This window comes from Pezoporus flaviventris, unplaced genomic scaffold (assembly GCF_033815535.1).
Source record: "Pezoporus flaviventris isolate CSIRO_AGI_PZ_B2104156 unplaced genomic scaffold, CSIRO_AGI_Pfla_v1 ptg000253l, whole genome shotgun sequence".
Classification (NCBI taxonomy): domain Eukaryota; kingdom Metazoa; phylum Chordata; class Aves; order Psittaciformes; family Psittacidae; genus Pezoporus; species Pezoporus flaviventris.
Genome location: NW_026892800.1, coordinates 381588 through 408934, shown reverse-complemented (window position 1 = coordinate 408934; position 27347 = coordinate 381588). Strand labels below are relative to the sequence as shown.

Here is a 27347-nt window from a genome sequence, read left to right as displayed (position 1 = left end):
TGGGCAGGTTGCTCCAGGAGGCTGGTGGCTTCTCCTGGTGCTGGTATAGGAGGGATGGGTCTGGCGCTGGCATCTTCAGGGCTGGAGCAGCTGGAGGCTGGTCCTTGCTGGGCTCCTGCCAAGCCATCACCGATCCCATGTGTAAAGTAAAGGAGTAAAGCTCCTCTCCTTTCTGTGGCACGGGAAGCATCCAGCACCCAGGGAGCTGGGGAGCTGCTGCTGAACTGGCTGGGAAAGGCTCTGCCTCCATTCACCTTCCTGCAAAGGCAACGACTAATGAAGACACTTCAGCGTGAAATCAGTGACGAGATGTAGCACAGTTATTTTTAACAAAGTGACCTTCATCAAGCTCAGAGCTCTTTTTGCTTCTTTTTTTTCCAAAATGAAAGCCAAGTCAATCACGAAATGCCAGGGGAAGATGTTAACTCTTTATTAATAAATTGATTTAGAAAGGCTTACTGAGACAGGATTAATGGATTTGGTGTGCAGGATGGACCACTGTAATCTTCTAGTGTGAGCTGCTGCAGAGCAAGGCCTGGCCCTCCTGCAGCCCACCAGTGGAGGCAGCTGCAGAAGGGTTTATCTTTTAATCCACACCATGGAGAGGCTCTGACAAGTCCCTCCATCCTGCTCCAACAGTCACAGCCTCCCTGTGAGCACCACACACTGCTTCCAGTTTTATGTGACTTCCCCTGTGTCAGCTGAAGTTCTTTAAATAGCCTTGAAATCCTGTGTTTCCAAGTATTAACGCCGCCCTTCCTCACGACTGCTTTCTTTTACAGTATAAAAGTAATAATGGGCCTGATTCTGAACTTAGTTACTCCCCAAACCACATGGAATAAATTAATTCCTGCAATGGTTTCAATTTGACATTTGCGTAAGAGAGACCAAACCCTTCGCCACAAAGGTACAAACCAAGCAAATCCACAGGAGAGCACGTCAGCTGTCCATGCTCCTCGGGAGCCTGCTGTACTGCGTAGACACTGTGAGCAGCTCGGTATGGAATGGTAGAAGAGGGAGCCAGCCATAAAGTGCTAGTTTGTTTGAGGAACAAGGGAGAAGCTCGATTACCAAAGCGTGTCAAATGTCTGAGCCCAGCTCCGCGCACTGCTTGTCTGATATGTGGTTAGCTAACGACTCTATGATGTCAAGAAGGAGGAGCTGACTCAGGGAGCGGAGATTTGGCAACTTGGAGACCTTCAAGGAAAAGAAAAACAGAACAGAAAACAACAGAAAGGAATTAAAGCCCTCCCCAAATGGCAGCTGATGTCGCAGCAGTTCACCCCAGCCACCCCATGTGAAGCAGGTAGAGCCTGGGCACATACGGCATGAAATCGCAGCCCTGCGCTCCGCTCATGACTTCCTGCACTTGGAACCCAGTTTCAGGCTGCTGCATGGAGGGCATGGGATGGAGAACAGCAGAAACGCTGACCCCAGCACTGCCTCTCTGGGAAAGGAGGGTAATTACTGTTTATAGTGACAACTCTCCTGCTAATGGATGCCAGCTAAGCACTCCTGAAAGCAAAGCTGGGCACCAGCACAGCCGTGAACTTTGAAGTCTGTGTGTTTCTACTGAGAACGTGACTTAGGACCTGATCTCTTCACCCTGTCTGCTCCTATGGAGAGGCTGTGCTTAGTGTCCACGCTGGTGGTGCTGGCTTTCCTCCTGCAGTCAAGGCAGGTCACTGGAGTACCTGCCAACACAAACCTTCACCGCATCAGATATACGAGAATCTACAAGCTTTATGCTCTGAAGACTCTTCAGAAGCTCAGCTGTTACCAAAAAGGAGCTCTACACATTCCTTTCTTCTCCACAACCTCACAGTAATGAGCCAGGAATCCCTCTTTCTAGATTTATTAACATACATGCCCAGCCTTGAAGGCAGACTCTGCCTAAAAGCCTGAGTACTTGCCCAACCAGTACTCACTGATCTCCTCACTCTAAGCTTGACTGTGATAAAGAATAAAGATGTCCTAAGCATCTTTTGAAGCCCAGGAAGGAAATGGCTGAGATGCTTTCAGGAAGAGCTCAGGACACGTGCTTGAAGTAATAATATCCCCAAAGTAAAGGTCTGTGATGACTGGGAGGGAAAGGGACCCCCTTAACATGGGTGGGAAGCACTGAGGCATGCACTGTGGAGGAACAGATCAGGGTGTCAGTACAAACACTTCAGAACACCAGTTTTATTGGGCATTTTGCACAATACCGACACACAGGAGCCTAAACCCACGTTGCCCAAAGCAGCAAACCTCTGGGCACAGCTCTGCCATTAATGTTCTTACTGGGGGGGGAAACTCCTTGACAGTCGGCATTGAGAACAGCGTTAACCAAGCTGGAAGAACAGGAGATGCCAAGGGCCATCCACCCAGCCTGTCCAAGCCTCCATGACCTGCTGGGCTGGCACAGCTAGAACAGATCCCCCTTCAGAGCCTGCAGCTTGCCAAGGAGCCCAGCCACACACAGAGGCAGCCAGCACAGGGCCAAAACTCACACACTGAAGCCTCTCAAGGCAAAGAAAAACATTGCATAATGAAGGTTTCTTCATGCACATCTGCTTGACAGGCTTCCAGCCACAGTCTGAGCAAAACTCTTCTAGCAGGCAACAGTTTAAATAGAAAACATTTCCACATACTCTGGTGAGTGGAACACAATCGAGGAACGCCCTTTAGCTCCCATCTCTGCGATGGCGCAACGTTCGCTTCCCCCCAGCACGTTCTGCTGAGATTTGTGCCAACCTGTTTGTCTTCCTGGGGCCTCCACAGGAAGCTGAGACCATGAGAGCTCAGCTCTCAGGGACTGTAGCCCCAGGAGATGCCCCAACTGCCTGTAACTCACAGTGGGACCATTCTCCATCCCCTGCTGAAGCTGGGCCCCTCTGCAGGAGTCATGAGGCCAGAAGAAAATCCACCAGATGAAGGCAGGGGCTGTAACCTCATGCTAGGACCCTCCACTGGGAGTGCGATTCCTGGATGCTGGCTCCACTCTCAAAGCTTTTTATGCACTTTCAGCTATTTCTGGATGTAAAATGCCTTGCACTTGGGCAACTTAGGCATTTCATAAAGAGGCTTAATAGCTCCCTATGCATCTTCAGATACAGACTGGACTGAGCAGTGCTCTCCTTCCCCATGGGCAGCGGTGGAGGATTGTGAGTTTAGATACACAAAAAAGAGCAAGCTACCTGAATATTAACTTGGGAATTACTATCAGTAAGTGCATAGCATCCAGAAATCCCAGTTCCTGTGATTTATCAGCCGATTTCAACACTGCTGATACATTGTGCCATGAACTGGTGACACTCTGGGGAACTCCCATGAAGGGATCATATCTCACAAGAACAACTAAATGATAATACCCTTATTCTCTCAAGTGAGGACAGGAATATCAGCACATCAGGCTCTTGACCTTTCCTATCACTAATGCATCATCCCACGTATCAGAACATGGAAACTACAGAAAGCCCAGCCAGGACATGGTAATTTGCCTTCTGGGCACATGAGAGTGGAATATCTATGACAGAGAATAATTCAAGAGAAATATGAACAGCACATTCATGACTGCCAGTGAAAGAGAGATTTGTGCCCTCAATATATCACAAACTTATCTTGCTATACACATGAGAACCCAACAGTGGCATGGCACAAAATCAACAGCCGGAACAAGTGGAAATGGAAGCAGTTGTGGGTAACTTCTGTTCTGGAAGGTCTTCACATTTCCAGACCCTGCTGTTCTAGTCCTTCATTTATTTTTGGTGTTTAAACTATGCCTGGCAGACTTGTCAGGGAGTATCGGCAACACTCAGCCAGCTCTCAGCTGTCTCACATGAGAGAGAGTGAAATGGATTCCTATATTAATGTGTCTTTAACCAACGCAGTGACAGAGGACAGCAGCTCTCAAAAGCCCCAGAAAAGATGCAACCAACCTTGGTGAACTGGTGAACGATGATGTGCAGGCAGTGCCTCTTCATGTCCAGCGCCTGGGTCTTGTCAGCTGCCTCTAAAATCTAGAGCAAAAGCAATGATGTGATCTTCCTTCTGCATAGCTCAGAGGTACAGTGCACAAACACTGCTCTGACTCAGATGAGGCAATTCCTCTGAGCTAGGGAAACATCTCCAGTTTTCTGAACTATTGAAAACTAAAGTCTTGGATTTAAATGCATTGAGTCTCCAGGAGATAATCAGTAGGAAACTGCAGATCTGTTTCAGAGCCAGGTTCCCTGAAGTGCCTGGTGAGACTGGCAAGAGCCAAAAGCAGTTAATGCTGGAATTGATTCTGCTTGTGTTGCAGAGGGTTCGGGCTGCCTACCTAGTAGATGGCATTGTAGGCTTTCTTATCACAGAATATTCTTCGTTAGCTTAAACTTCATTGCCAGATCCTCTTAGCATTTACTGATAAAACAAGATTAATGTCACCTGCACATCACCATTTGCCCTGGTACAAATGTCTGCCAAAAAAAAAGGGTTTGGAGTTGAGTGCAGTGCACATGGTACCTCTTAAAAAGACCCTTAGAAACACTGGTCTACAATGGGGGGATGAGGAACATCCTGTTGGCCAGTTGAGCACTATCTACTAAACACTTCAGCCCAGGAGCACCGGTGACACAAAAAGCAGATAAGGAAACAAAACCACCTGAGCCTGTGCTCCTACAGTGGCCATGCAGGACCACTGGCATTAGAAGGGTTTTGCAGTCTCAGTGGATGTGAGTTTGGAGGTGACTCAGTGAACCTGGCACTAGGGGTACCCAGCTGACCAGACCCTTCCCTGTATCTAATTCAAACGACTAATGAAGGCTGCTTGGGGACAATTACCTGTAGTACGTTCTCCACTGTGACATTCATTTCTAGGTTCTGCTTACAATAGGCTTGCAGTCTGTTGTTGGAGAAGCCGTAATAGTAAGGTGCAGCAAAGAGGTAGCTATTCATCTCATTAAGGAAACAACTGTAAAGCAACCGTGGCAGACGTTAAAATGCATCCTTGAGCTGCAATCTTCCCAGGCTCTGCCTGGCAAGGAAAGCGAGCTGCTGTACGTGCACGTTAGGCAGATCCTTCAATTCCTTTAGATAGAAGGATACAGGGAGTCTTCAGGAGGCATGTTTACTTCTCCATAATAAATGTATCGAAGCATTGATTCAAATGCTTGCTTGCTGGGAACCATTTCACCTATAGAAATATTCACTTGCCCATCTTCTGGCATGAAGGAACGGAACATGGCTTCAAAGTAACTGGAAAAGGAAGTAAAACTGATGTACACATTCTGCAGACAGATTGTTTAACCCAGTATTGTTCAGAGGCTGCTGTTAAGCACTGCAGCTTCCAAAGAAGCAAATTCAGGTGACAACCTGGGCAAAACCACTGCTAAATGATTGGTTTTATATGTCTGCCTGTGAGAGAACTCCAAATATAATCCCCCTGATTTCCATCAGCACTACCCAAAATTTGCCTGTTTCTTGAAAATTAGGACACATAGTGCTTTGATTTTTGTCCAATTTGCATAAGACCCAGTAGAGAGCTTAAAGCATTATGAATTTCCTTGGTATCTGCAGGCTCCTAATCATGCAGGGGTGTTTTAAGAGCTGTGAAATGCTTCTAGTAAAATACCACGGTAACTAATACTGAATATTATTTCTGGGACTAGACAAAAATTGTGACAGGATTTGAAACAGCATGTGAACACTTCATGTTTTATGTGAACACTTCATGTTTTCCAGAACGTAAAGGTGCAGGTACACAGAACACACAAGCAAAGCACAGATTCCCTTCACTGCCATACTGAGGAGGGAGAACAGTCCCCACCATCAGAAAGGTGAACTTGCCTCCTCAACAAAGTACAGGCACAATCTAGTCTCTGTTATGCACCATTTTTTGCTGTGCTTGTTCATACCCAGTCTTAAATACCAGCAAGGGAGAAAGAGATTCAAACTTCAGGTGATGCAAAATGGATGTCCACCATCAAAAGACTCCTTCTGACCTCAGTGGACATTTGGTGCTTTCCACTTCACTGAACCACCTCTTTCCTTCCCTGTGACTGTACAGATTCTTTGTCTTGCACTGCAGCTTCTTACACATCCTCTAGAGAACCTCTCCAGTTTTAATTTCCTCCAGTCCTTCCCTGCTGGGTATCAAATTGAAAAAACCCGAACCATTTAACCACTGACGCTTAAAGGCTTATTACAGTTACTGAGCAAAGACGTGTCTTACGCTTTATGTGAATACAAAGTTCCTCCCTGTCTTCTAAAAGAGGTAGCTGCCCCACAGACTGCACAGCACTGCACTTTACACAGCCTCACCTGGAGCGGGCAGCCAGGATGGCTTTATGTGCTGGCCGTGGGTGGCCATCCAAGAGAAGGATGATATCACAGAACTCAGTCCCAGCTCCTTCCAGGTAAGCCTTCATGTCCTGAATTAAAGATGTTCCTGAAAGTTACCGTAATGAGATAGTTAAGGATGTGATAGTTGCAGATGAGCAGGTACTATCAAACTAATACATGGCAAAGCCATAGCTCCGGCCCCTCTTTCCTTTGTTTCCTAGACTAAGCAAACCATTAGCAATGCAAAACCAGCACAAATAATTAGGTTAAAAAGCAGGAAGGTTACCGATGTCAAGCGGCTGATCGGAATGCGTTCGAACAGGAGGCTGCTGCTTTCTTCGTACAATCTCCACTATGAGGGATGAAGAAAGATGCTCAAACTCCTTCATCATTATTACCTGGTTAAAATGGGATTCCTTCACCACAAAGTTCAGGCAATGTTCCTTAAAAAAAAACACCAATCCAGTATTAATAACAGATTGATGGTTTACCCTCTGAAGGCATCCCACAGCATCACATACATGTCACACGTGTGAACAACCATCGTTTTCTTACGACCCTCCACATGGGTCCTGCAGCTGGAGCTATCAAGCAGTGACCTCCTCAGTGACCTAAGGGACCATTTCAGCTCCTACTTGAACAGGAAATTCAGGACAACTTTAAGCATCTAGAAAAACCTGACTAAGAAATAATAACAAGGAAAAGATTCATTGCCCCTCATCTAGCTGCTCCGAAACAGGAGTCTCAGGAGATGCTGGAAACCTCATGGAGCCAACTAAGATTAGTTGCTATCTCATAATAATTCTTTATACAATAGAAACCAGAAGTTAATTAGAAGATTGACGAGGTCTCAACACTCTCCATTAAGAATACAATGTGCAGGATTTCCTTGCGTGGATTTTGCCTTAACTCTCTCTGTGAAGGCTGCAACAGTCTGGAAGAGTCTTGTAGGCTCCTGTATGACAAACCTGCTGTCACAGCAAAGCAGCCTGGAGGTATCTACCCTACCCTGACTTTCAGCAAAGCCCTTGACCCACTGCACAGAGAACTGCAGACACATTTTGGTTTTCAGTAGAGTGCTTTTCAGATCAAAGCCATGAAAACAGAATTTAGATCACACCCAGGTGAAAGAGCTTGTCTGCAGCATCTGTATAGAACAGTGGGAACAGAAAACGCACTCGTTCCATCCTGCTGCAGGGAGAGTGAATTGATGAAGAGGCAAAGTCACTCTGCCCTCTACATCCTGAAATACATCCTGAAATCCCTGCAGGGCAGATATGCACAAATATCACTTAGTGAAAAAACCTACCTAATATTGGTGAGCAACAGCAGGCCAGCCCACCCTAACATACACTCAAGCAACTACAATTATTGGAAAGAATTGAATTTGCAAAAGCCAACAGCTTTTGCAAAACATTTATTACATAAATTCTATTTGTTAAACTTCCTTATCAGTTCCTCTGTATGCAAACTGGGATCACCTTTAGCTGATCCAGCTGGAGCTTGTTGGCATTTTCACACACAATGAGCACGTTCTGCAGATCCACGGATGCTTCAATGTATTGGAGGCAGAGCTGTTCCAGTCGAGAGAGCTTGAAGTTTAAAGCTAGTTTGTAAACATCCATAATAAGTAACACATCCTGCACATGGCCTGAAATGACAAGAGAGAAAAATGCTGCAGAGCTCAATTTATCTTGACAATCTGGATTATGATTTTTTAAAACCCCAAAAAGAAAGGGAAGTCTCTAAAGCCACTGACAAGCTCCAAAGCCAGCAGCCCTGTGTTCCAAAGTGCTCAGCTGCTAACAGCCCCTGGGTTTGGATGCAGTATTAGCAATCAGTTCCCTCATTCTGACAGGCCCTTATGAAGGTGCTTTGCGCACGCCCAGACCTGAGGCTGGTCTAGAAGAAAGGGCTGAAGTAAGAGAGGGGCAGTGGGGACCCGTGCAGGCGACTGCAATGGGACTACTGGGACACCAACTCAAGGAATAATCCTCCACAGCCTTTGATTTCCTCACAGGAGATCTGTGGCCATCTGCTGTAACTACTTTTTGATAGAGAAAAGCCTTCTTGCTTGTCACATGCCTTCCTTGTGTCTAATTGGAAAATCCCATTTGATAAGCATGCCCAATTCTATTAGCTCAGCCTCTGGACAGATCCCCAAGGTGCTGCTCTCTGAACTGAGACGAGCAACTAGGAATACAAATGGTCAGGACAAGGCCATTGGAGGATCCAAGCAGAGGGGTGTTTGATGGGCTGGGGGAAGGGTAGCAGGCTTCCTGAGAAGCCTGTAACAAAGGGAAGAGCTCAGTATGTCCTTGGTCTGATCCTAAGGGATCAGTGAACTGGCTGAGAGCGGGATCTGGCAATGTCAGCAGACACCAATGAGAAGCTTCTCTCATTGCCATTAATGAGGCTTGCTCTCAAGACAGGCTGGCTTGCATGGAAAGCCTTGGAGCAACTGCATACATACCATTCTTTCCCTGGGAATTACCTTTTATAGAAAGGAAAGATTATGGACTGAAGCTCAAGCAAACCTTTCAGCGCTAGGATAGATGGACCTTGCTTTACCTTATTGTGCCACATGGCTACAGCTTCCCCAGCCCTTCCAGCTGCAGGTCCCCCCTGGGTATCCACTCTGAATCCCACAGCCAGACACACCTCATCACTCAAAGCATGGCCATTAGATTTGCTGCGTGGGAGCTGAGAGATCTCTGGCTATTACCTCCCAGCCTGCAAGTGTTTATAACCAGGGGATCTTCAGTGAATGCATCAAATTGATTTTTCCTTTCTTGAGGCGTTCTTTTGGATTGGCGCTTTGAAAAGATGATAAATCCTCACTTCTTTGCTTTGCTGTGTGGGCTCAGTTTGCAGTGGATCAAAACAACGCCAGAAAAAAGGAACAGGCCAACAAAGGATCCATGGTCCTTGCAGTGTTCTGCATGTGCAGAACAGCAGAATGCCTTTGGTTTTAGTTTGTGGTTTATTGATCATGTGCAAATGCTTGATCCTACTCTGGGTCAAAATAACTGTTTCCTGCCCAGCTGTGGCAGGTTCCTAACCCTCTGTCCTACCTTTGCGAGGGTACTTGATTTTATCTGTATACAGGAACTGCATGAGCACCTCGAAGGGCTGCGCCTCAGCCTCTCGGATGGGCACCTCCAGCAGCGGCTGCAGGCGGCACAACTTGACATTCCCACCAATCCCATCCCTCTGGCAAGTCGCATGTCCCTCGTCTTCAATGTCTTGCTTTGATTTCTAATGAGATGGAATAAACAAACATGGCAACAAGGCTGTGTCAGCTCACACACGTTACTGTCAAACCACAGGAAAGATCCTTCTCATGACTGCATTCTTCAAGATCCAAGATCTCATTATCTTCAAGATTATCCACACGAAGACAAGGAATTCATGCCTTAGACTTACCGTTCCATATCCAGCGACAAACATGGATCAGAACAAATGTGAGCTCCTGCATAAGGCTCAAAAGCAGGACCTCAGAAAAAGGGAGGAATGAATTCATCTTTCTGCCCTCAGCAGGAACAGCGTTTCTCCTTGGAGAAGAAAGATGGAGGAGCAGGTTCCACAGACCCCTGCTTTGCAAAGTCAGAGCTCAAAGTGCTGCACAGACATGTTGTAAGCCACGTTATTACTTCCAAGTTCCACTTTGATGACCTTTCCCTCCAGCCTTATCCAGTTAAGACGGAGGGCTTGGGGGGGCAAAGCAATTAACTAAGGGGCAATGAGGCACCTGTACGTCTTACTGCAGGTTATGTGCTACCAGTTCCTCAAGAGCACTCAGATATTTGCTGTTAAAAAGCTGTAAGGAACGCAGACACCAGACCTTCCACTCTGGAAGAAGTCAGGAAATGCTAAGGTAAAGGGAACAGAGCCAGCTCCAAACCTTGAAGCTGCCTTCCCACTGATCTGTCTGATCTTGCAGGCCACCCCCGAGGACGCGCAGCTCCTGCCCTCCCTAGAGGCAGGGGTATCCCCAGGGATACTCCACAAGATCAGAAGCTGACAGCTACGAGAGCTCCCAAGAACCATAGTGCCAAATCCAGATAACCGGATTAACTGTGGCTCCTCCATGTTATGCTCCTCACCCGGCCTGATACACATCCTGCAGCCTGTTAATGCCAATTATCCTCTTTCCTTCCCTTGCTCCAGGGCACCTCAGCATCAGGCTCCGCTCTGGTGCCACAGCTGTCTCAGCAGATACTACTTGTGTTTCCTGACAACCTGATTTCCAAAATGGGGCAGAATAAGCATCCCCTGCCATGAGACCTATTCTCTCTAAGACTCACCTGTTTCAGCCTCTCCCTTGCCTGCATGATCTTCTTCTTCAGCCACTTGCAGCGAGCTGTAACAATTGCAGTGTGCCCTCGGACTCGTTCCTCCTTCTGTCACAGGCAAAGGAAGGAAACACATTGAACTTCTAGACCCAAATCCCACAGTGGTGGTGGCAGATGGTGGAAGTCGTGGAAGGCTGGGCTGAGCTCCAGGTTACCATACATTTAGTTGAAGTTAGAATCTAAGGCAGCCTTGCATTTGCTCTGCACATATAGATGAAATCCAACACCCGCTTTCCTTAAAGCCTAATGGCAAACACCATTTGGAAAGAGTCTCTGTTATGTTCACTAAGTGGAAGCTGATACATAGGCTCAGTGTCACAGATATTGCTCTTATTGTTGCATCTGAGGTTTGGTTTCATTTTCTATTTTACTTTAGTCATTAAAACTGCTCTTGAAATGATCTGCAAAGCACTGACTGCTCCTTCCAAGGAACAGCTGGGACCTCAACTGAGTACAGAGGTCATTAGTACCATTTTCACATTACAACTCTATATACTATATATATATATTTGGTCGATGAGAAACTTAACATGAGCTGGCTTCAGTGTGCGCCTGCAGCCCAGAAAGCAACCGTGTCCTGGGCTGCATCAAGAGGAGTGTGACCAGGAGGTCGAAGGAGGTGATCCTGCCCCTCTGCTCTGTTCTTGTGAGACCTCACCTGGAGCATTGTGTGCAGTTCTGGTGTCCTCAACATAAAAAGGACATGGAACTGTTGGAACAAGTCCAGAGGAGGCCACGAGGATGAGCAGGGGCTGGAGCAGCTCCTGTATGAAGACAGGCTGAGAAAGTTGGAGCTGTTCAGCCTGGAGAAGAGAAGCTGCGTGGAGACCTCAGAGCAGCTTCCAGTGTCTGAAGGGAGCTACAAGGATGCTGGGGAGGGACTCTTCATTAGTGACTGCAGTGACAGGACAAGGGGTGATGGGTTCAAACTGAAACAGGGGAAGTTTAGGTTGGATCTAAGGAAGAAGTTCTTTCCTGTGAGGGTGCTGAGGCACTGGAATGGGTTGCCCAGGGAAGGTGTGAATGCTCCATCCCTGGCGGTGTTCAAGGCCAGGTTGGACAGAGCCTTGGGTGAGATGGTTTAGTGTGAGGTGTCCCTGCCCATGGCAGGGGGGTTGGAACTGGATGATCTTAAGGTCTTTTCCAACCCAAACTATTCTATGATCCTATGATACTGTGCTGTGACAAACTGGGGTTACCTCCCAGCGATCCACGGATCTTCTCAGTTGAAAAGCTTCTCATTTGCAGCTTTAGGAAGTTATCTGGATCAGTGTAATTTACTAAAGCAGAGACAGCAACTTTACCAGTGCCACTGCTCTTCAAACTTCACTCCCAGGGGTTCTGCCCCCCCCCTCTCTACAATCTGCCTTTCCCCAGGACACAATATACACACCAGAAACCCCCACTGGCACCTCTGCAGTAAAATCTACTCACCTCTCCCAGAACAAACTCCAGGTCACTGAACTGTCTGTTTTCCCACAGCCTTCCGTAGTCTTCATGGAGAGTGCATTTAGGGTAACAGGAAAACTGGGAAAAATAAAGCCCCACAGAAGACAGAATTCATTTCACATGGCCCTGCCCAAAAGCACTGTTACACATATGATCAATGGATTTCCTGATTAACTCAACCTCAAGGTAGTATATAAAGTAGAAAACAACAAGCAACCCAAACACCTGCAAGGGCTTGCTCTATGGGGAGGGTAATGAAAGATAACACAAGGCAAGATGGAAGAACTGGGTCTTGTCTGAACTGTGAAGGCTGTCTGCAGGAGCCAAACCAGAAACTGCCACGTCTGGAGGCAGAGGAGTCCCACAGAACTGGTGTGGATGGTTGAGCAGGTTGAGCAGTGACCTGGCAGTGATTACCTGGAACCTGTACATCTCTCCACTCCTGATGTTATTGTCCACCGTGCCACCAAAGATGTACATAGCATCCGAGATAACAGCTGCTGCGTGGAAGAGTCTCCCACTGGGTAACTGGGGAAAGAAGAGGACAAAACAGGGGAGGGAATAAATAAAAGCCTCTTTTTTTTTCCCCACACAAAAAAAAAAAGAACCTGCAACAGATCAATAGTGAGAAGGGAAAATCAAAGTAGACCAAAGTGACACAAATGCCTGCATCCTAAGATCAACATGTATTATCCTTTAGGATTGTTTCCTAGTGTACCTGGAACATACTTACACTCACATTTAAAGACACCTATTCATGGCACCTTGTAATCGGAATGGTACATACACAGGACCATCCACGTAACTGTAGTTACAAAATACATCAAATTCAGACTCAACACTGAGTTTTACATAGAAAAATACACCCCAATTCTAGAAATAAAGAGATTCTGTAAATCACTGTGAAACCCAGAGCTTATTCCAAATGCTGTCGAGAGCTCGAACAGTGAATGATCATCTAACTCAGCAGGACGCTCAATTGGAGGCCTGTAAGCACTCCCCTTGCCCGCAGCGGCTCACCCATCTGGCCAAGGCCCTCCAGCAGTGCCAAGTCATGCACAGAGCCCGGCGTTGGAGGCGTTTCCAGAGCTGGCACCACAGAGTCAATCCTGTCTCCATCACGCCAGGTCCACAGAGCATAAAGCCACCCCACGCTGCAGGAAGCCCCAGCTATTTATAGGGCTGAGGGATCACACCATTCCGTGCAACACACACTTCACCTTGGAACTGTAAAACGGGGTGACTTCTGAAGCAGGAAGGAGCCACTGCGAGTTGAAGCTGCTGTGACCCTCCTGCACGGGACAGACCTCATTGTTTTTACCTGTGTCTTCTGAGGTTACGCAAAGGTAGCTGATCACATTAGCCCATCTCACTGAGATATCTTACATCAAGTCGTCGAGTGGTGATAGGAACTACCTTCCCCCCTGCCCAGTTTGATCAGGCTTGTTTTGTCCTCCAGGCAGCAAAATCTCATTAAATCTCTGCCTACGAAATCAAAAGCCCTCTGGTATAAGAAATCTTCTCTTCTTGTACATATTTAGAGACACCACTAGAGTAAGCTCAGACACGAAACAAGATTATGTTTATCTGCAGAGCCACATTTTCCAGGAAGCCATGCTGACTGGCATTTCTCATTACCACTGACTTACCCCTTTCACCACAGCATCACACAACGGCCTCATTTAGCTCGTTACTCACCAGATTTTCCATGAGTTTCCCTTTTCTTCAGACTACAGCTTTCCAGGACACAACCCCCCTGCTTGCTTTTCTCCCTCAGATGTACAAACCACAGATGGGGTCACCTCAAAGGCCTGTTGAACAAGCCATCCAGATTCCCCTGGATAAACAAGAAACCTTCTGTCTCCAGCAAAACCTCATGGATACTTTAGCAAAGAAACTTTAAAGTTGGTGCTAATAAATACTGTAATAGGAAGATTATGGAATCATATTGATCTATTACATTCCTGTTCTGTGGCTCTCCAAAAGAGAATGAGATCATAGAATCATAAAAATTGCTTAGGTGGGAAGGGATGTTAGAGCTCATCCAGTTCCAACCCCTGCCATGGGCAGGGACAACTTCCATTAGACCAGGTTGCTCCAAGCCCCATCCAATCCAGAGATGTCTTTCCACACCACCAGAAGGGCTGATATCAGCTGTATTATACATAACCTTTTCACAACTAACTCTCCAGCCAAAAAAAACCCAAAGAAGAACTATTCTGCTGGAAACCAAACACAGCCACCTGGTTTGTCATTATTCAAGGGTCTTTTCAAGCCGGAGCCTTTGCTTTCCAAAGCAGATCTCACCAGTCACCTCTGCTTCCCTTTTAGTTCACCCTCCCACACTGCTGCCTTGCTTCGAGCCATCACCTTCAAAATCAAAGTATTTCAGAAGAGGTTTTGTATCATTTTGCATTTCTCATGCTCAGACTCACTCCGTATCCTGTCTAGACAGCACAGACCGAGTTTGTCCTGTGATGCTCATCAGGGTTCTGGTTTGACTTACAAAGCTGTGCATTAAGTGTTGCTGCTTCTGTGTCAGAGCACCAGCAATCATTCAAATAGTTGAGATTACAGCCCGGAGCACGACCTCTGGGGCTGAGTCCACATACCTTAAAATAAACTTAGTTCAACCTGTGCAAACCCTGTCACTGACCTTCCCAGGAATACATTCAGCTTCACTTGGAGTCCTTAATAAATGAAGTTGAATCAACGTAAAAGTAAAATGAAATGAAAAGAACAGTTTCCAGTCAGGGGTCAATACTAGTTTTCTATGTGCAATTTGGAACTCGCATGTGTACAGTCAAGGCTTAAATGATTCTTAGATTGCAGTTCAATCTGAAACAGCTCCAGATACATTTCAAGGAGAGAAGAAAAGAGTGGAGGAGGAAAAGCATTTGCAAAGCTGGAATTCACTTCTCCCTTCTGGAATAAATTGAATTTGCATTTTTGAAGCCTTCACTTCCAAGTGTTTCTTTATTTACCTCAGAGTCTGCTGTAGGTGGATGTTTAATTGCTGTTATGCTGAAATCTAAACCAAATACCACTGTGATTGAGCAATCCAACATATCAGTTGTGTAGTTCTCTTACAGTTTGTGCAATAACTGAGGTATACAGCAATTAAAATCTTATGCACTAATTGCTTCTTTTCTGCCCTCTTGTGCCCTTAGTTCTTCAAGAGAAGCTGAGGGGCTTGTTTCTGGCAGGTGGGAAGAACGCAGATGCTGAACAGAGATGGCCAGGATGCAGGATGCTCAGCTATTCCCACAGCTGGAGACCAGCTTCCCACCTCATGGCTTGACTGATGGTCTCCGACAACCTGCTCTCTGTGTCAAGGCTGACAATGCATGAGGAAGGTGATGCAGTAAAACCTTTGCTATGGCTGACAGGTTACACACGGTGTCAGGGCAGGCACTGCGTACAAGACACTGTGTGTTGTTTTCAACTCGTGCTGTTTCAGTGGGTGTCTTCTGCCTCCTACTCAGCCCTCAAAGCATTTCCAACTTGTTTTCAGTGCTTCTTCAGACTGAAAATTCAGCACTATGTGCAATACTAGGAAACAGGTAAAACCAAATCCACGGCAGTCATTCTCTCAGCTTCTTAGTACCCTTCTTATATTTACAGAATAAATTGGTAATTGTGTAAATTTTACCTCTCCTCACACTCAGATATGTATTAAGGAAGCTGATTGTTGTACTTCAAAGGCAGTAAAGATGTGCCCAGATCGCTTTCACATCTAGGAACATCGATGAGCCTCCCTGGCTTCCAACATCACTAAAAACTCTAAGCCAAAATGACATAAAAATACCTAAAGCCATCAACAAACCAATGTGGTGAACCAACATAAACTAGAAGGTAAAAACACTGGCACAAGGTGCCCAGAGAAGCTGTGGCTGCCCCATCCCTGGCAGTGCTCAAGGCCAGGCTGGACAGAGGGCCTTGGAGCAAGCTGCTCTAGTGGAAGGGGTCCCTGCCCATGCCAGGGGTTGGAGCTGGATGAGCTTTAAGCTCCCTCCCACCACAACCCAGGCTGTGGGTCTATGAAAAAAGAATCTATTCTTCCTCTGGAACTCGAAGAAAACCATAAGCTACAACAGGTTCAAATGATATGTCACTTCTGGTAGCTGTTTATACTCAAGAGATGCTTCTACGCTATCATACCAGGCAACAGCATGAAACTCTCTTAACAGATGGGCAGACAGAGCTTTGGATAGTCTTTAAGTTCAAGGAGGTTTAAGGACTTAAATGTTTTCACACACTGGGTGCAGAAAATCTATCTGCTTTTCAGACAATCAGAGCTGACTGTCTGGAGTAGCTGACATGCTGGAGGCTGCTGCTCGAAAGGGCTTACCTAGGCTGGAAACATGGGCTGATGGGCACCTCATGACGTTCTGCCAAGTCCTGCCCCTGCTCTGAGCACGAGGTTAGACTCAAAACCTCTGAAGTCCCTTCCAACCTCCTGCTGTTGTGATCCTAAGACTTCCTCCTGTTTGTTAACATACTCCAGGTGTGGAGGCCCAGCTCAGCTCTTGTTATGATGGAAATTTATGTCTAACGTGGAAATTCAGCCTTTCCTTTTCCCCTCTTATTTCCCATACACGAAGAAAGGGAATTAAAAATCTATCACAGACACCTGGAAAGGACCTGGCCAAAGGCTATTTCCATTCCTCTGCCCCAACCAGGGCCAACAATACCTATTTCATTCCTGAGAGGGGTTCATCGAGGCTGTTCTTAAAGACTTCCAGTGGTAGAGATTCTTCGAACCTCTCATGGAATCTTCAACTCTGCACTAGTGTCAGCAAGCCAACAGTGTAAAGCAAAGGATCACCTCAGTAAGCACCACCTCCTCATGTGAAGCAGTGAACACAGAACAGGGATTGCCATGGATCATGGCAGAGGATAGAAAGTTGAAGACCATGATGCAGAAACCTACAAAACAGGATAAATCACGAGATACAAGAGCAAAGTCATACAACAAAAGCTTGTTGCAGTATCAGCCTTTCTGGGGATTTTGCAGTTCTGGTTAGGGTCAGTACTAAGGGATGGGACAGTGGGCATCGTTTGATACTCTGCTCTACACTGAGGATGAGATTTTTCCATTTAATACTCACTGGAGAACACAGCCTGGGAAGTTGATTCTTTGACAATGACATTCAAACATGCGCTGTTATAACTGCAAAGGTCAGAACAGGAGCCAACCTGTAACTAACTTACAGCTGTAATAACAGTAAACACTCTTTCCTTTAACACAATTTCAATCTATCAGCTGGAGATTGAAATAGTAGTGTTAATGTACAATTTATTAGAGAGAATTAGGCAGTTTAAAGAGCAAGTATGGCCAAATCCAATGGATGTGTCTCAGAAGAACATATACTGAAAACTAACAACAGAGGACAAAAACCACGTGACTAGCAGTTGCTTCCTTGTGGCACCATGGTGTGTTTTCCAAAATCAAATTCCCATAGTAGTACTTTTGGGATCTTAATCTGACTTCCTGCATAAACCAGTCTACAAGAGATCCTGGAATAACTCTGAAATGGAGCCTTTCTGGTAGGAAAACTTTCTTTCTAGGAAATATCAAATCTGGTTTAGACACAGTGAAAAATCTACCCAAAGGCTCTGAGAAAACATCCCAAGGAATCATCACCCCCGTTCCTCACAATCTGTGAACTTTCATTTCCTTTTCTTTTTCAGTCTGGAGTATTTCTAGTTTCATCTTGAAGCTGCTGGACCTTACTTTATCCTTTACCAATAGACGAAACAGGCTCTGCTGCCCAGAGACTCCGTTTCACTGCTGGCCACTGGGTTTCTCCAATCATTCAGAGATTTCTTCTCTGAATAACCCTGATTTGTGAATACAACATGGTAAGACACGGGTCAGGAAGATCTACCTAATAAACATGGGGGTAACAGTTATGTTACTAAATGATACTACACCCTGTTGGCTTCTGGAGCCAAGAATATCGGCAGCACTTTGAGCCATTTTACACTACAGGGAGCTTGTCTCAGCTACCCACAATGACTAAAGGTTTTAAGTCATTGTTTCCAGGGGTACTGTGAAGGGAAACTATTAAGCATAGACCACACACCCTGTTCTCAGCTATTCTGCTTTACATACCCATGAAATACATACTGTTTCTGCCCAACTAAAGAATCATCACTCTGAGTGGACTGTTACTTTAATCATGAATTGGCAAAACTCTGGGCAATGAGCAGGCAGCAGGGGAAAGCCGAGACTTGCTCTTTTCTTTCAAGGTCATTGACAAAAGTTTCTAGTGGTGCAATGACAAGAACCAGTCTCTAAACTGCTTAAGCAGAGTAACTCCTCCTCGTTCAAACCCACATTTCCTATCTTCCAGTTATCCAACTTTATACCCACTTAACATGAGTCATCCTAACGCTGCTTTCTTCTAGTTTCTTACTGGTGAGCGAGCTACATAAGTGTATCCCTTCTGCTATCATCCACATAAGTGCACATTCTGCTTTCTCTGTGGGAGAACTCTGTAAAAGCACGTAATGAACATCCCTCAGGAAGGAGATGAAGGGAGAGCTGACAAACAGAAATCACTGTGTAACAACCTTGACTCTGATAACCAGGTTTTCACCAACTCCACCATTTCCAAGCTGTACCTCTCTGCACAACCTGAACTCATCACTGGTATGGAGATCCTGAAGGCTGGGCAAAAGACTTGCTGAAAAGGATGCAAGTCTCAGCACTACCTATTGCTTAGAAACATCAGTCTTCTCTTTGGACTGTGAAATCCTGGCAGAACATGAGACCCTGACAGCTAAACTCACCGCATTTGACAGCAGATCTTGTTAGGGACCTCACTGCAGGAATTCAGGGGTTTGTTCACATAATAACATGCTTCTTTTGCCTGAGGATAACTCAGCGGGTGTAACTGATCTCTGCACAGGGAGACTGTGGCAGACTCATCCACAGTGGGATGAGTAAGTCCTTTTAATCTTTCTTAGCTGCCCACAAACCACGTCACTGTAATCCATGTGAAAAACTCCAGAACTGTAGCTCACAGTAAGCCAGAGAAGGTTACCAAGGCATTCACCTCCCTTTTTGCTTATTAAAAGACAACTAAAGAGCTCTGAAAGTCAGAAATTCATATTGCTCTTTGAAAGGCTGCTCACTAGAGCCTGCACTGTGAGATGGTGGGAATCCACGTGGATTCATGGACAGCGTAACTGTCCCAGACCCTCTTAAAGCGCTGCAAGGAAGAAGAATTCTCTTCCTTCTCCTGTGGCACCTTCTATGAGGCAGTGGCTGTTTCTAAACATCTCTTCTGATTCTGTGGGGCTGTGTCCACAAATGGATGTGCAATCCCCTCCCAGGCCTCCAGCTCCTCTGTCATTCCCTGCAGAGCACTCCTCTACTGTAGCACAAACCACGGGTGCTGTGTGTACACCTCTGTCTGTCCATCTGCTGGGGAGCAACTGGGCAAGATGGAGTATTTTCCCTCTTTCTGCCTGCTGGTATTTGATGCTGTTCCAACCTTCTTCAGAAAGCCAAGGAGTTCTACAGGAAAACTTGAGGGCAATGAAAAAAATGTATTTAAATTATCTTTAAATCCTCTTCTAGCCCCATATAAAGGAAACCAAGCACCTCAGGAAGCTTTGGCACTGTTGTACAGGCAGCCATGGACTCAGATGCGATGCTCCTCTCCCTGCCTTAGAAAAGCAGAACAACCCCCAACTGTGAAGATCGTCTAACAGTAAAGATGGAGAACAGCTCTGTAAGACACAATATGTACATATATTATAGCACCAAGGCGAAGGTATGAGGAGCTACGGACTGTAACTGTGCAGATCAGAAAGCATGTTTGATATCCAGTTTGAAGACATCCTAAAAGCACAAAATAGAAGTTCCTTGTTTATTTGTGGAGCACTGACCTTTTCACTTTAGTTCTCCCTTTTCTACTTATTAAGTCATTTTCCCATCCTCCATGCAAGGCACCATCAACAAAGCTGAGGGACCTGGGCAGAGAAGAGGACCTAGAACAGGCCCATTGCCAGACTTGTTTCTAGGTGTTGTTCTACCTGTTTACCCAAAATGCAGGCAATACTGGACTGTCTCGGTGCACCCACAGTGCCTGAGACTTGGTTGCAGCCTAGTTCATGCAATACTCATCTCTTCCAGGTGTATCCTTCATTTCTGCAGTTCTCCATACAGCACACAGACATCTACTATTTCTTCCCACAGATCACACACACTAAACCCACTGTTACATCAGCCGAAGTATTTCTACATGTCTTAAGGTAAGGTAAAATCTATTAAAATTAACAAATGCAGCCAACATAACCATTCTCAATCCAGCAGATACAGATATTAGTACAGGCTTCTTCTCATTTGGGGTGCTCACTTGGCCCTTGGTGGTTACTGCCTCCTTATGCTCACGTAAAGAACCCAGGTGTTTTAATTTATATATCTTATTAATGCAACTATGGTCAAAAAAGCCATGTCTGAGTCTCCCTGTGATGCCTATCATTATTTTACAGTCATACCTTCATAAGCAAACCCTTCACACTTGACCTAAAAGGGAAATGCTACTCTGTGCAATTACAGAATTTCTAAGACATTACACACAGAGGCATTATTCCAGGGGAACAATCAAAACCTCATCTCTTTTGGAATTCTGCTTCAACAGCACCACACAGCCAACCACAGAACCACTGGTCCACACAGTGAATTCATTACTAGGCTCAGTCAAATAATGACTGACTCAACAATTACAAGTGTTTGATGGGATTTCTTTAAACAGCACTAAGCAAAGTTTTCAATGTGTCAACGCTGACCCATTTCTAAAGACTGTTGCCCACAGTATTTCAGCTGCTCAACCACTGGTGGGAAGGAGCTAAAAGTCAACGTCCTTGTCAAAAACACATCCTTGGCCTGACAGCAAAAAATGGGCCAAGGGTAAAAGGAAACACCAAGAGCTGAAGGTTTTACCTCACTGTCTGGGCTGGGCTGGATAACTTCCCAGGTCTGGGAGTCCACGTCGTAGCAGTGAAGCTCGTTGGGCAGCGTGTTATCTGCAGCCCCACCAAACACATAGAGATGCCGGTCGAAGGCAACCATCGTGTGGCCGTATCGTCGTTGTGGAGGAGGAGGGGAGCCTCGAAGCAAGTGCTCGGTAGGAATCCGGGTCCAACTGTAAGGATAAAGGAGCTCCATTACGGTACTTCCAGAACCTGCATGAGAATGGGCAACAGCTCATCCTGATCTCCGTCAGCTCCATGTTGATGAACTTCTAACTGAAAATGAGATAAAGCCAACGTGGTTCCCTCACCCAGATGTAAATCCCAGCAGCTCAAAGACCACAACTTGGCAAGGAATCCGTGATCTATGATCTACTTTAGCAGCTAACCCAGTACCATACCCCATTTTGATAGAGCACTGCTTATTCATTACAGTAGCATGATTTCAGCCAAGGTCTGGAGGTGATCAGCTATTGTTTCAGTTGTGGTTCCACTTCAGCCATCAACCAGACCAACCAGGCTGTCAGAACAGACCATAGGACAACTTCCAGGAAAGCAATATTTGGCATCCCATTCTGAATACACCAAGACTCACATTTACTGTTTAAAGTGAATCTACTGAATTTCTGTTCATCTGCTGAAAATGACCAATCTGATGCACATGGCAAATGGCAACATCTCATTAACATGGTCCATACCTTACTACCACTTCCTCACCATGAGATGCAGTATTCTTTCTCAATACCCTTAAGTCTGTGCATTTCTCAACTCAAGTAGTAAAAGATTATGTGGATTTTGTGTGATTTAACTGTCTCCACTTACATCTTTTCCTTGAACTCAAACTGAAAGAGATTATTGGTAATCTTTGCTCCACTCTGGCCCGAGAAAACAAACATCTTGTCTTTGCAAACAGCCACAGGAAAGTTACAGCACGAAGGAGGAATTTCACCACTTTGTTCAATCTGAAAGATAATGAAGTTCACAATGAAGAAGGTATTGCTGTGGTGCATCACTGCATGTGCTGAGGATGCTGCAGCACCATGCAGCTCACCAGATGCCATGGCAGCAACGTGTGCAGGCAACTGAGTCCAGGTGATCAACTAATGCTGAGGTTGCTCTGCACAGACTAACTTTACCATGGATAAAAAGGATGGGAGGCCACATTTCTAGAGCCCCAGCGCTGTCAGGATCAGGCATCTTGACAGCCAGCAAAGCTCCCAGCGGTTACAGTGAGAAATGCAGTCCCTTTTTCCAGGGGGCATGGCCAGCTCGTATTCACATTCCCAAACAAAGAGCAGAGCTAATGTACACTTGGCTTTCCAAATGCACAAGCACAATCATGTTGAGGGGTTTCTGCTCACCTGTGTGACAAACACAACCTGCAGAGAACAGTGCTGTCCAGCACAGGGCTTTTAAATAACTGCATATGAAAACCAAAGAAGAAATCCCATGTGTTAACTGCAACTAAAGCTTCTTACCTCTTCCCAGCACGTTAGCTCTCTATCCTGGAGGCCAATTGTCCACATATCATTTAACCTATGTTACAATACAAAAATGCTTGATTTAGAAAGAGTTTTTTTTTTTTTACAGTAATTTTTAGCTCCTACTTCCACTGGCAGGAAAAAAAAACTATTAAAATCTTTTTCTCCTATACCTAATTTAATATCACCACCCCAAGCCTGCTTCAGCACCTTTCTGGTTAGGAGTGTTACAAGTGTTCTACAGTTACACACAAGTTACAAGTGTTCTACAGTTACACACTGTTACAAGTGTTGTACAAGTTACAAGTGTTCTACAGTTACAAGTGTTACAAGTGTTACAAGTTACAAGTGTTCTGGTTACAAGTGATCTACAGTTACACACAGCAATTCTGCCTGGAGCTTAAGGATTTGACCTATTCACTCCTCAGGATTCAGGGGTATTTACAGAAATACCCCTTATTACCCTGCTACCTTCTACCTACCCCTACTAACCCCTAGCACGGACCACAGCAGTGATTTGTGTGGCTGAATCCCACCTTCACTGCGGAGAGGAGAACAGAGCAAGCAACTTGACACATCACTGACTGTTACCTTTTATACCTATGCTTTTCCCAGGACAAGTTACTCACAATAACTACAGATGATTCCTTTTGTCCTAATCTGCCTGAGGCTCCTGTGCCACAAAAAGCCATTTTTTTTAACGTGATTAGATGCATTTAACATAAATTAGACAGCTCCTCTCACCCAATCCCTCCTTCCAGCTACTCGAGGTCCTAAGGGAACTCCCTAAGCTGGAACTGAGCAGCTCCACACAGTCATGCATCCTTCTCCAATTCCTCCTCCAGAAATAAAGAAAAACGCTCATTTGCCAAATTTCAAAGATCTTTTAGTATCTTTACAACCAAGGCAAGGATGGCACATTACACATCCACAGTCTGAGTCACCAGGTGTCTAGGTTTTCAACACATACGGACTTGAATTTGGTGAAGTGCTAAAATGTGATGCTCAACAACAGGCAAAGCTTTTGCAGAGCTCCAGTTAAGGGCTTAAATCACTAGGGGTACAAAAACATGTTTACAGAGGTGAAAAGTGAGGGACCAGGACTTTACAGAAGCACCCCAGTGATCCCAGCACGTACCGTGCGTTGCCATCATATCCTGCAAAGATCCACAGCTTGTCACTGTACACTGTTGCACCGTGAGCTGACCTGGCAACCGGCAACCTGCAGTTGAGGAAAGCAATTGAAACACTCTCAGATCACCCGCTGTAAGGATCTAGGTGAGGGCTACAATGCACAAGTATGAAGCATAAAGTACCCAACACAAAACGGCTTCAAGGGGTGAGATTGAGAAGGCTCCCAAGATGCAAAGCCCACAAGAAGAGAGCAAACTTAGACTTCTTCCCCAATCTTTGTGGCTTTTCCTAAATCAGCCAAGAAGCATGAAACAAAACTGTGATGGCACAAGGCCATCAGCTTGTATGAGGCCATTTATGCAGTACCCACGCTTGTAACCATGGGGAAAGACAGGGACATGTGAGTTTGGAATACAGGAGTGAGACTTGCTCTCCAGAATGCCAAAAGTTGCTAAAACAACCAGAAAGAGAATTTACTGATGTGGTCTAAATGTGCACAAACTCAGCTCCGAGAAGTAACATGCTGCTAGGTCTGATTTTGCCTTAGAAGGCTGGATCTCAGGAACAGAGATCAACTCATTCATCTGCTTCTGAAAGCACTCATGTGCACACACGTCACAAGTGTGTGCATCTCAGGGCACTCCGGGAAGTCCAACTTTAGTCTGAGAAGCAGATTTAACTAAAGTAAGCTCCAAAGTGGTTTCTGATACAACTAAATCGAAATAGGTTTTGGTCACATTTCCAATATAGTCCCCTCTGGAATGGAGGCCATGTAAAAACCTTCATTTTCAGAACACTTGAATCAAGCAAGTAGTGCAGAAATCATCCTCCAGCCTTAACACCAGCACTGGCACCAACTGTGCCATTGTCTGCTGCGTTAAGCTCAAGGCCCCCTGAAGAAGGGGGCAGTGATGCCAGCTCCTTACCTCCCTTCAGTCTTCCATTCAGTCCACTGCCCAGTTGCAAACTTGTATTCAAAGAGATCGTTTTTATTCTTCAGGTTGGAATTGGAATAAATGTCTCCAGTGTAGCCACCTGGGCAACAAAATTCCATTGGGCTCAAATGCAATCAAGCACGTACACTTCTAGTTGTTATATTAGAAGAAAACTTAAGTTTAGTTCGCACAAAGAGAGGTATTTAGCTAATGGACAAGTGGGAGACTCCTCCTCCACTGCTACCCCTAAAGAAACAACGTGGGAATGATTTTCAAGTCTTTAGACAAAACAGGAGTGTTTCCAAGCCGAAGCTGGAATCAGTGTTAGACATGGAAAACAGTGGATTTGCTACAGAGATATTTTGACATTTCCTAAAAATATGTTATAAAAATATTCCTAAAAATTTGTGTGCTCACAGCCCAGAAAGCCAACCGTATTGTGGGCTGCAACAAAAGGAGTGGGACCAGGAGGTCAAAGGAGGTGATCCTGCCCCTCTACTCTCCTCTTGTGAGACCTCACTTGCAGTATTGTATGCAGTTCTGATGTCCTCAACATAAAAAGGACATGGAACTGTTGGAACAAGTCCAGAGGAGGCCACGAGGATGAGCAGGGACTGGAGCACCTCCTGTATGAAAATAGGCTGAGAAAGTTGGGGCTGTTCAGCCTGGAGAAGAGATGCTGCGTGCATCCAGCAGCTTCCAGTACCTGAAGGGGGCCTATAGGGATGCTGGGGAGGGACTCTTCATTAGTGACTGCAGTGACAGGACAAGGGGTGATGGGTTCAAACTGAAACAGGGGAAGTTTAGATTGGATCTAAGGAAGAAGTTCTTTACTGTGAGGGTGGTGAGGCACTGGAATGGGTTGCCCAGGGAAGGTGTGAATGCTCCATCCCTGGCAGTGTTCAAGGCCAGGTTGGACAGAGCCTTGGGTGAGATGGTTTAGTGTGAGGTGTCCCTGCCCATGGCAGGGGGGTTGGAACTGGATGATCTTAAGGTCCTTTCCAACCCTAACTATTCTGTGATATCTCATTCATTCTTCTAAACATCACTACCAGTGCATTTACTATCCCAAGCAGACACCATTGCAACCTGCCGCTGCCTTACCGAACACAAACATGCTGCTCCCATAGACCACAGCCGAGTGGTGATACCGCGGCGCTGGCGGGGTCCCCGTGGTGAAAGCCCTGCACAACAGGAGAACAGCAGCAATCAAACACCCTCATTGTGCTTCAGGGACTCACTGCTCTTGTGCAGAGTCAAAGAAGAAACAACTGCTCAAGCTTTTCCTGCTGCTCCTGAGGGTTTTCACTGGCTTTGGTCTCTTAATGAAACTGCCCCAGGTTTTACGACAGACGGAGCACTGTGAGCATGGTACAAACACGCCACTGCCGAAACCTGTTTGGCAGAGACAGCGAGCGAGGCACAAGGAGGCAGGGGTGAGATGACAGAGCCCGCACAGGCCAGAGCAAAGACAAGGCAACAGTAAGCCCCACTGGCACATTTCCTGCCCCAAGGGGCCGCAGCACCGCAGTCCCTTTGCCCCTGCACCCTTCCAGCACCCCGCAGGGTGTGCGGGCAGTGACACCCACCGCCCCCCGCAGGCAGGAGCTGCGTGCGGGAGCCCTGCTCAGCCCCGCAGCCCCTGGCAGGATGCGCTGGGAGAGTCCCCGAGGTGCTGAGGACGAACGAAGCGGCCACCCCCAGCCCTGGGGCCGGGGAGGGTCGCGCCCGGCGCCGCGCACCTACACCAGGAGCAGTCCTTCACGTCGAAGCGCAGCAGGTCGTTCAGCATCGTCTTTCTGCGCGGAGGAACGAGAGCAGCGGCTGAGCCGGGGAACGGCAACCCTGCGCTCCCCGGGCCCGCTCCCCTCAGCCCCGGCTCCGCTCCCCTCGGGCCCGCTCCCCTCAGCCCCGGGTCCGCTCCCCTCAGCCCCAGCCCCACTCCCCTCAGCCTCTGGCCCGCTCCCCTCAGCCCCGGGCCCGCTCCTTTCAGTCCCACTCCCCTCAGCCCCAGCCCCGCTCCCCTCAGCCCCGAGCCCGCTCCCCTCAGTCCCAGGTCCGCTCCCCTCAGCCCCGGGCCCGCTCCCTTCAGCCCCGCTCCCTTCAGCCCCATTCCCCTCAGCCCCAGCCCCGTTCCCCTCAGGCCCGGGCCCGCTCCCTTTAGTCCCGCTCCCCTCAGCCCCAGCCCCGCTCCCCTCAGCCCCGCCGTGGCCTCACCCGTTGTCCCCCCCGAACACGTAGATGGCGTCCCGGTAGGCCACCACAGTGTGCTTGCTGCGCCTGCGGGCGGCAGAGAGCGGGGTCAGGAGCCGCCGGGACCCCCCACACCCGCCCCCGCCCGCCGCCCCGCCGCTCACCGGGCCCCCACGAACTCGTCGCAGGGCGGGAGGCGGCGCCACCGGTGCACGGTCTCGAAGGGCCCGAAGTTGAGGGTGAGGTACTCGACGCTGTCGGAGCAGCTGTGATCGAAGTCCACGCTCGGCGCCACCTTGGAGCGCCCCGCGCCGCCCGCCGGGGCTCCGGCCGCCGCCATGGCGCGGCCCAGCCACCGCGGGGACACCGCGGGACTACAGCTCCCGGCGTGCACCGCGGCGGCCCCGCGCGGACTACAGTTCCCAGCATGCACCGCCAGGCGGGGAGGAGTGGAGGGGAGAGGGGACACACAGCCGCTACTGCGGACCGCAGGGTCGTGAGTTCGA

At 47.1% G+C, this 27347-nt stretch overlaps 1 protein-coding gene across 1 annotated transcript; it reads right to left on the bottom strand.

The window, feature by feature from the left end:
* Positions 1-406: 406 nt before the first annotated feature.
* Positions 407-27219, bottom strand: LZTR1 (leucine zipper like post translational regulator 1). The gene is made up of 20 exons (XM_061442834.1): positions 27006-27219; positions 26866-26928; positions 26391-26447; positions 25753-25832; positions 24640-24748; positions 23718-23801; positions 22577-22634; positions 21921-22060; positions 21070-21271; positions 12528-12638; positions 12096-12188; positions 10614-10709; positions 9381-9564; positions 7788-7957; positions 6593-6749; positions 6286-6412; positions 5071-5220; positions 4807-4912; positions 3921-4001; positions 407-1197 (listed from the first exon to the last, which is right to left on the bottom strand). Exons 1-20 carry the CDS (start codon positions 27179-27181, stop codon positions 1081-1083), a joined length of 2361 nt encoding a protein of 786 aa, XP_061298818.1. The 5' UTR covers positions 27182-27219; the 3' UTR covers positions 407-1080.
* Positions 27220-27347: the final 128 nt, after the last annotated feature.

Excerpts from the sequence above, each read along its gene's own strand:
- LZTR1 (XM_061442834.1), bottom strand. The coding sequence starts at position 27,181 with ATGGCGGCGGCCGGAGCCCCGGCGGGCGGCGCGGGGCGCTCCAAGGTG. Across the intron at positions 25,833-26,390 it reads AAGGACTGCTCCTGGTGTAG|GGCTTTCACCACGGGGACCC; the intron begins GTGCGCGGCGCC and ends CCTGTTGTGCAG. Across the intron at positions 24,749-25,752 it reads GAGCAGCATGTTTGTGTTCG|GTGGCTACACTGGAGACATT; the intron begins GTAAGGCAGCGG and ends TTTGTTGCCCAG.